We start from the raw sequence: 9,807 nt of genomic DNA on the forward strand, positions 1-9,807 counted from the left end.
TCCAGAAGCTCTTCTCCCAGTCTGTATCCATGTCTGGGATTCTCCTGGCCCAAGTGCAACACCTGACACTTGGCAGTGTTGAAACTCATTAGGTTCCCCCACACCCACCTTTCCAGCCTGTCAAGATCCCTCTGGATGGCTCCTTTCCTTCTGGTGTGTCACCCACACCACTCAGCTTGGTGTCATCCGCAATCTTGCTGAGGGTGCACTCAATTCCATCATCGATGTCATTGATAAAGATGCTAAAGAGCACCGGTCCCAAGACAGACCCCTGGGGGACCCCACTTGTCACCGGCCTCCACCTGGACACAGACCCATTGACCACCACCCTTTGGGTACGGTCTGTTAACCAGTTTCTTATCCACTGGATGCTCCACCCATCAAATCCACATCTCCCCAATTTAGAGATAAGGATGTGGTGGGGGACTGTGTCACAGGCCTTGCACACGTCCAGGTGGATGACATCAGTTGCCTTCGCTTTATCCACCGATGCTGTCACTCCATCAGAGAAGGTCACCAGATTGGTGAGGCACAACCTTCCCTTGGTGAAGCCGTGCTGGCTGTCTTGGATCAAGCGTTCATCCCTCATGTGCTCCAACATGTCATCCAGGAGGATCTGTTCCATGATTTTCCTTATAGTTTTACTTTCTTTTCTATTACTGTTTTGGTCTTTCATGGGTTGTGTTGTTTATTTTACTTTTTCAAAGAGGAAATTGTTTTCCAGCTCTAGGGTGTCCTGGTTTCAGCAGGGATAGAGTCAATTTGCTTTGTAGTAGTTATGTGGTGCTGTGTTTGTAACTTAGGGTGAGAGCAATGTTGATAACATTGTTGTTGCCAAGCACTCAAGGGCTTTTCAGCTTTACATGCTGCTAGTGAGAAGGCAAGTGGCACCCAGGAAGCTGGAGGGGACACAGTTTGGACAGGTGACCCAAACTAACCAAAGGAGCCTGGAACAGGCTGCCCAGGGAGGGGGCTGGGTCACCTTCCCTGCGTGTGTTTAAAAAAAGGGTTGATGAGGTACTTAGGGATGTAGTTCAGCTTAGGACGGGAATGGTTGGACTTGATGATCTTAAAGGTCTTTTCCAACCTTGTGATTCTGTGATTCTCTGATTCTTTTTAATGTTTTCATAAATGACCAGACAACTGGACTAGAGGGTGTCTTAAGTAAATTTGCATGTGACACCAAATTGTGAGGAGCTGTTGACTCTGTTGAGGGTGGAGAAGCCTTGCAGAGACCTGGACAGGTCAGACAGCTGGGCAATCACCAACAGTATGAAGTTTAACAAGGGCAAGCACCAGCTCCTGCACCTGGGAAGGGGCAGCCCCTTCATACAGACTGGAGGGTCAGACACTGGAGGGATTTGGGGCTCTTGGTAGACAGGAAATTAAACACGAGCCAGGAGTGTGCCCAGGCAGCCAGGAGAGCCAAGCGTATCCTGGGGTGCATCAAGCATGGCATTGCCAGCTGGTCCTGGGAGGGGATTGTCCCCCTCTACACTGTGCTGGTGCAGCCTCACCTTAAGTGCTGGGTGATGTTTTGGGTGCCACAGTACAAGTGGGATATAAAAATATTGGAAAGTGTCCAGAGGAGGACAATGAAGATGGTGAAGAGTCTGGAGGGGAAGTCTCATGAGGAGAGGCTGAAGTCCCTTGGTTTGTTCAGCCTGGAGAAAAGGAGGCTGAGGGGAGACCTCATTGCAGTCTGTGGCATCCTGAGGAGGGGGAGCGAAAGGGCAGGTGCTGATCTCTCTTTGGTGGCCAGAGATAGAACCTGAGGGAACAGCATGGAGCTGTGGCAGGGGAGGTTTATGCTAGATATTAGGGAGAGGTTCTTTGCTGAAAGGGTGGTCGGGCCCTGGAACAGGCTCCCCAGGGAAGGGGTCACAGCACTGTGCTTGACCAAGTTCAAGAAGCGTCTGGATGATGCGCTCAGTCCCATGATCTGACTTGGCTGGCCCTGTGTGGAGCCAGGAGTTGGACTTGATGATCCTTATGGATCCCAAGGAGATTCTATGACCATGTCTGAAATCACCACTTAGCAGTGGATCTGCACACCAGTGCTTCTGGTTGCTCTCTAGATTTCCCTTCCCCTTGGACCATTCAGACACCTCTCAATCATCCAGCTGCTGCTCTGAGTTTCAGGGAGTTAAACCCTTGCCTTTCTGGCAGTTGTCTGACTCATTCTGTCTTTAGCCAGCTCTTGAGTTGTGGTGATTTCACAGTCTCCTTCCTCACTAGAACATTTCTCACAGGGTTAAGCTTTGTGGCAGGTGAACCTCATTGGTGGCAGATTGCACTTGGCATAGAGTGAGGAGTGTTGAATTTAATGGTGAATCTTGTCAGGTTTCTTTTGTTGGTTGGACAATAACTGCCTCTCTGCTGCCTGTGTGCAGCCAATTCTCTAAGGAAAGCAGGGGAGCTGGTACAGAGGGGCTGTAATGCCCCACTGTGGAGTGCAGCGGAGAGACCTGATGTAAGGACAAGGGATGCAAGTCCCAGTTGGCTGGTGAGAGTCATGGTGGGCTTGTGGAGATGTGCAGCAAGGTTGTCCCCACTGCCACAAGGGAACCCTTTTTTGGACCAATCCAGACCTCCTTAGGAGACACCCTGGATCAATCTCAGTCAGAGGTTGTCACCTGAGGAAAGGTTAAAAGAAAATAATAACCTACACCCTTAAAAAGAAGTCAATTTTACTCTGAACTCTCTTTGAAACTGCTTCAATGATCTGTACATCTCTTGAAGATAATTACATGAAGAGACATAGCTCATTAGGGCTTGCTTTTTATTTTTATGAGCCCTTGGGTGCATTTGGTGCTGAGTCCTTGAAGCTCAGGTACTGAGAGGAAATTACACAATAAACTCAATGTCAAAAGCCAAAGTACCTGAAGTATTAATGAGTCCCGCTGAGAGCCATTGCTGGCTGAGCCTCCCCAGGGACTCGTTAGAACAGGTAATTGGAGGCCATGTTGGCTGGTAGGCAAAGGCAATGTACAAGCAGCTGAGATGCTGAGCAAGCCCTGGGTTGGTTTGATGAAGCATAAAGGCCAAGCCCTGACCCCCAGCCCAGGGAAGACAGGTCCTGGCCCTCAGGCATCACTCAGAGCTCTTCCTGGGGCAGGACAACGTGGGATGTGTAATGATGATGGAAAGGACAACAGGATGAGATTACACAGACTTACTAGGGGTGTGTCAGGAGACACTGAGCCCCACCCCAGTTCATTAGGACAACATTTCTCATTGTAGGTCCAAAGCCAAGCTCCATGGTAAAGAAAGAAAGACCAGGGAGACCCTCCATCCCCTATCAGATTCAGGAGGAGACATATCATCGAAAAATGAGGACAAGGCTGAGGTGCTTAATGAAATCTTTGCCTACGTCTTGAGTTGTACAGAGGAGAATCCAATTCCCTGAGCTAGGAGACAGGGACAGGGAGCAGAATGACCCCACCACAATCCAGGAGATGATCCTGCTGCTGCACCACAGAGATGTGCACAGATCTGTGGGGCTGAATGGGATGCACCCAAGGGTGCTGAAAGAGCTGGCAAGGGGTGTTCACCAAGTCACTTTTCATCAGTCCTGGCTGACTGGAGAGGTACCAGAAGACTGGAAATCAGTCAACATAACCCCCTATATAAGAAGGGACAGAAGGATGATCAGAGGAATTACAGGCCTGATAGTTTGACTTCAGTCCCAGAGAAGCTGATGGAGCAGATCATCCTGAGCAGCATTAACCAGTTCATGAAGAACCCTCAGGTGATCAGGCCCAGTCAGCTTGGGTTCATAAATGCAGGTCCTGTTTGACCAATTGGATCTCCCTGTATGACAGGGTGACCTGCTTCTTGGACAAGGGAAGGGCTCTGGATGTTGTCTACCTTGACTTTAGCAAAGCCTTGGACACAGTTTCCCACCACCTTCTCCTAGAGAAGCTCACTGCTTGTGGCTGGGAAACTGTGGTGATTCGGCCCCGAACAATGGCTGAGCACCACATGCTGCTCACTCACTCCTGGAGGAGAAGCAGACAGAGCCTCTGTGGGTTGGGATAAGGACAGTTTACTGACAAAAGGACCATAAAAGGGGAACAATATCAGGTCCAATTGCACTCACACCTAGTGATAGCACAGAGAGTGCCTTACAAACCCAACAATAACAGAGTGCTGCACCATGCCGTGACCACCCCTCCCCAACCAGCCCCTTTGACAGGGAAATTATGTCAGTGTCCTGATTTCGGCTGTTATGGAGTTAATTTCTTTTCTAATAGTGGATGGAATGCTATTTTTGGGAGTTGGGATGAGAGCAGTGCTGATAACACCCTGATGTTTCTGGTTGTTGCCAAGCAATCAAGGACTTTTCAGTTGTTCCTATTTCCCTACTTTGGGAGAAGGAAGGGGACACAGCCAGGACAGGTGACCCAAACTGGCCAAAGGGGGTATTCCACACCAATTACATCATGCTCAGCGTAAAAGAGGGGGCTGGTGGGAGGAGGGGGAGGCAGCTACAGGACATGCGGTTTTGGGGACAGTCCAGTTTTCGGGACAGCTCTGGGCTGCACGGCCAGAGTTGGGTGGTTTGGTGAGAAACTTCATTGTGTGTCACCAGAGCCAGAAGTGCAGGAGCTGCAGCTCCTGTGTGTTTGCAAAGGCCAGGAGGAGGAACTGGCTGATGGAGCTGCTGTTGGACATCTGCTGACTCTGGGTGTGGAAAAGTTTTGCAGAAGTACAAGACAGGAGTGAGGGGAGATTTATGACAAGGAAAATTAAAATGCTGGATTTGTCTCTCAAACTCTCAAGTGTGTATGAGGAGCAGAAGCCTCTCCCATGGGCTCCCAAAGAGTCATTCCTAGTCTTCAGTTTTGGGTACAGGCAAATGGGGGTGAGATACGTTTTCAATCAGATGAAGTCCAATTTCATGGAGAAGGGGATCTTACAAACTTATCTGCAACTCCAAGAATTCCCATGGGAGCTGGCACCAGCAGCTCCCAGACAGAAGGTGCCTATTTTGTGCCCACCAGAACTGGGGAAAGAAGAATCCCAGATCCAGTGGCTTTGAGGCAGACAGAGGCCAGAGCTGTGTTCCCTTCCAACCCCAGGGCTGCAAAGCAAGGAGGAGTGAGTCGACTGACTCACTCTCTTTCACAGGGGTCCTGTCACATGGGGAGACATGGAAAGGTGATTCTCCTGCCCAGCTCTGGTTTAATCAGGAGAAAGGACTCTGCTGGACACAAGGATTTCTCCCCAGACAAGGGAGGGAACATCAGAGATGACTGCGGTGTCTTTCCAAGTAGATTCCCTGGAGCTCCAGGGAGGAGCCCAGAGGGGATGGAGGGTATGATGTCTTCACCTGCTCTTCTGCTGCTGAGCTGGGCAGGGCTCCTGGGACAGTGGGAGCTCATGGCAACCTGGCAGCCCTGTCAAGAGACAGTTCTGCCCAGGAGCAGCTCTTCTGCCAAGTGCACAGCACTGGGGACACTGCCTGTAGGCACTGAGCAGAGACCTGTGAGGCTGAGAGAGTTGATGGATGCTGAGAGCTCACTGGAGGAGAAATCTCCACAGCACTCTGCCTGGTATGTCTGTGGGTGCAGGGCAATGCAGGTTCTGTTCCTGGAGGGATCTGCTAAAGCTGGGACATGGGGCAGTGTGTGGGGTCTGTCAGGAGGACAGATTCTATATAGGACCAGAAAGTGCTGCCTGGAAGGGATGCCCTTCTGCCCCATCAGAGGGCCAGAGCAGGGGTTGAAGAGGTGTGAAGAAGCGTGTGCACGCAGGGGTGCCCAGGGCTGTTCTTGTGAGCAGGGTCCCTGCACCCCAGGGACTGTGTCCTGGGGCAGGGACTCTGCTGCTGCCAGGGTCAGCACTCAGCCTGACTGCTGGGCTTCCATCAGCACCACAGCCAGAAACTGTGGGTGGCAAGTGTGACCCATGGAAGGACAGTGTAGGGTCCTTCTGCTGTCAAAGTGTGCTGCATGGGCCAGGTTTGCTCCCACCTCTAGCTCATCCCTGGGAACTTCCCAGGGACTTTTTAAGAACACCAAGGATGCATTTTCCACTCCAGGTAAAGAGACTTTGCTTTGAATTTTCTGCTTTTGCGGACTGTGTGGGAAGTGGGAGCTGAGCTTTTCCTGATAACTTTGCAGCAGGCAGTGCAAACTCATTGGTCATTAGGACTTGTCGGGGTATTTCAGGAACCCTGCACACACAGAGGTTCCCTGGGGCAGTGCCCTGATGCCAGGAGGGGTCTGCAGAGCAGAGCTGAGCACAGGGCAGGTTGGATGAGGTCTGTGAGCACAAAGCTGGAGGTGACATGGGCAAAGAGCAGCAGCTTCAGGGACAGTTCCAGGCAGCAGAGACGTTGGCAGGGAGCGAGAAGGGGCTGCTCCCAGAAATGCCCTGGCAGTGGGGATTTGGTACCTCCCTGACATCCCCCACAGTGCAGACACTTTCCCACAGTGACCCCCTGGTTTCTGCCACCCAGCACAGACTCTGAGCCCAGAGTTCCAGGGTTTCAGGCTGAGCCTTCTCATTGGCAGCCCAACCCATGGCGAGGAGAAACCCCTGAGTGCCTGTTTCTCTGTCCCTGTCCTTCCAGCCTGGGCTGGAGCATTTCTCCCTGTTTCCACTCCTGTCCTTGCTCCCTTTCTCCCCCCGTGGCAGTGTCGCTCATCGTCTGTGTGTGGGCAGCTGCAATGAGCCCTGTGAGTGGGGAGCTGAGATGCTCCTTGGGTAGGATGAGACTGCAGGAGGGCTTTGGAGCTCTGCCCTGCGAGACTGGATTCCTCAGCTCTCTGTGGGGTCCAGTTTCTTCTACAGGGAACAGCAGGGTGTGATCACAGAGCGTCCAGCACAGGGCAGCTGAGAGCAGGGCTGATGGACAGAGCAGCTCTCCCCACTCTGCCCTCAGGGGAAGGTTTCACTGGCACTGCAGCAGCAATGTCAGGGAGTTCTGACAGGAGAAACACTCCCCAGCTACTGTTAGGAGAAAACCCAAGCTCCAAAGCTCTGCTCTGCCCTTGGGTGAAACTGGAGTGACAGTGCTGAAAATTTCATTCCTATCCATAGGGGATTTAGTCAGAGATAACAACATCCTTCTATTTCCTTACTGCTGCAAGGCAGGACTGAGTTCTCCAGAGCCCACAGCCATCCTCCTCCCAGCAGTGGCATCCTCAAGCAAGCACAGAGGAGACCTCCCAAAAGGGACCTGACAAAAATGTTCCTGAATACAGAGAGTGAATCTGAGTGTATTCCCTAAGAATTGGAAGACCTTTTCTTTAAGGAAGTTCCTTAACTTCTCACTGCCTTTTCCTCCTTGGACTGGTCTCTATGCTCACAGAAAGCAGATGTCCAACAGCAGCTCCATCAGCCAGTTCCTCCTCCTGGCCTTTGCAGACACTCGGGAGCTGCAGCTCCTGCACTTCGGCCTCTTCCTGGGCATCTACCTGGCTGCTCTCCTGGGCAATGGCCTCATCATCATCACCATAGCCTGTGACCACCACCTCCACACCCCCATGTACTTCTTCCTCCTCAACCTCTCTATTGTTGACCTTGTCTACATCTCCACCACTGTTCCCAAATCCATGGCCAATTCCTTGTGGGACACCAGGGCCATTTCCTACACAGGATGTGTCTCTCAAATCTTTTTCTTTTTCTTTTTGATCTTCACAGACTACTATATTCTCACTGTCATGGCCTATGACCGCTACGTTGCCATCTGCCAGCCCCTGCACTACGGGACCCTCCTGGGCAGCAGAGCTTGTGTCCACATGACAGCAGCTGCCTGGGCCAGTGGGTTTCTCCATGCTGTGCTGCACACAGCCAACACATTTTCACTGCCCCTCTGCAAGGGCAATGTCATTGACCAGTTCTTCTGTGAAATCCCCCAGATCCTCAAGCTCTCCTGCTCAGATGCCTACCTCAGGGAGATTGGACTCATTGTGGTCAGTGCCTGTTTACATTTTGTGTGTTCTGTGTTCATCGTGGTGTCCTATGTGCAGATCTTCAGGGCTGTGCTGAGGATCCCCTCGCAGCAGGGACGGCACAAAGCCTTTTCCACCTGCCTCCCTCACCTGGCCGTGGTCTCCCTGTTTGTCAGCACTGCCATGTTCAACTACCTGAAGCCTCCCTCCATCTCCTCGCTCTTTCTGGACCTGGTAGCGGCATTTCTTTACTCAGTGTTTCTACCAGTAGTGAACCCCCTCATCTACAGCATGAGGAACCAGGAGCTCAAGGATGCCTTGTGTCAACTCAAGAGTGGATGTTTCTAAGTAGCAATGAACTGCTCATCTTCAGCATATTACTGACATTACTGGCCATGGAACTCACATTATTAGTAGGGTTTTGGTTGTTGTTTTGTCTTCTCAGTAGCCTGGATACATGTATGTACTTCACTTTGCTCAGCAGGCTTCCACCTCCTCTTGCTCTTTGGTCATTCAGATGCTGCTCAGCTCTCCAGTGTGTGCTTTGAGGTTCGGAGCATTTGAAAATGTCCCATCTTTCAGATGTCTAATTAATGGTTCTCACAGAAGTTGTGTGTTGATAAGTGACCTTTCTATGTATCTGAACAAAAGTTGGTTTGGAGAGAATATCCTCTGAACGGTGACCCCCTTCATATGCTGCAGGATGAACATGAGCCAGCAATGTGCCCTCATGACTCAGAAGGCCAATGGCATCCTGGGGTGTATTTGAAGGGGTGTGTTCAGTAGGTCAAGAGAAGCCTTTCTCCTCCTTTCCCAGGTGAGACCGCGCCTGGAATGTTGTGTCCAGTTCTGGGCTTCTCAGTTCAAGAAGGACAGAGAACTCCTTGAAAGAGTTCAGCACTGGCCATACTGTGGCTCTGTGATTCTGTGATTCTTACACAATGGAGTGATCCTATAAGCTCCTGTTAGCATTTTCAGGCTCAACCAGTGTCCACCTCAGGAAGTGCTAAATGTGCAGGTAGGGCTGCAAAGCAAAAGGTTTGAGTGCTGAAAGATGTTCCTGGCCTGAAACCTATCTAGGTAGCCCACTAGCAGCCCAAGTAACCTTAGGGATCAGGGCTTTCCTTTCCAAGGGAACAGTCCTAACAGTGCCTGTGGGCATTTATGGGCTTTCCCAGCATCCAACTTTGAACATGATAAATGTAAAGCTGCAGCCTCAAACATAATGTGTGAGGGGATAAAAATCTTCTTGGCCAGAAAACTCCCCACGTATTCCAGTAGCAACCCAGTAACTGTGGGACACAGGGCTTTCATAGACAATACAATGGTATGAAATTTGCCTGATGTCTTTTTCCAGCAATACCGGCATCCACCTTAGAAAAAGTTAAAAGTCCACCTATAACTCTCAAAGAAAAAGTTTGAGGTGTGAAAGATGTTTCTGACCTTCAACCTGCCTGGGTATCCCACTAGAAGCCCCAGTAACCTCAGGGCTCAAGGATTTCCTTAGACATGAAACTGTCTTAAAACTACCTGATGCCATTTTGGGGCTCTACCAGCATACACCTTCAAACTGCTAAACGAACAGCAAGAGATCCCTAACAAAAGTGTGAGGGATGAAAGATGTTTCCAGAATGAATCCTGCCTAGGTAGACCACTGGCAGCCCCAGTACCTTAGGGCTCAGAGTGTTCAGAGACAAAAGGAGGGTCCTAACATTGTCTGATGTCATTTCTGGCTATAGCAGCGTCCACCTCTGAACCTGCTAAATGCACAGCAATACATCCCAAACAAAAGGTGTGAGGGATGAAAGATGTTCATGACCTTACATATCCCCTGGTATCCCACTAGCAGCCCCAGGAACATGGGGGTCAGGGCTTTTGTAGCCATGGGAGTGGATGTAACTCT

The 9,807-nt window shown here is 50.8% G+C and overlaps 1 protein-coding gene across 1 annotated transcript; it reads left to right on the forward strand.

Moving 5' to 3' along the window:
- Positions 1 to 7,328: 7,328 nt before the first annotated feature.
- On the forward strand, positions 7,329 to 8,252 carry LOC311202387 (olfactory receptor 14J1-like; the record flags this gene model as incomplete). The annotated part of the gene is made up of 1 exon (XM_084276980.1): positions 7,329 to 8,252. One exon carries the CDS (start codon positions 7,329 to 7,331, stop codon positions 8,250 to 8,252), a length of 924 nt encoding a protein of 307 aa, XP_084133106.1.
- Between the last annotated feature and the right edge of the window lie 1,555 nt (positions 8,253 to 9,807).

The sequence above is a fragment of the Gallinula chloropus genome, assembly GCF_964237585.1.
Source record: "Gallinula chloropus genome assembly, chromosome: 30".
Taxonomy (NCBI): domain Eukaryota; kingdom Metazoa; phylum Chordata; class Aves; order Gruiformes; family Rallidae; genus Gallinula; species Gallinula chloropus.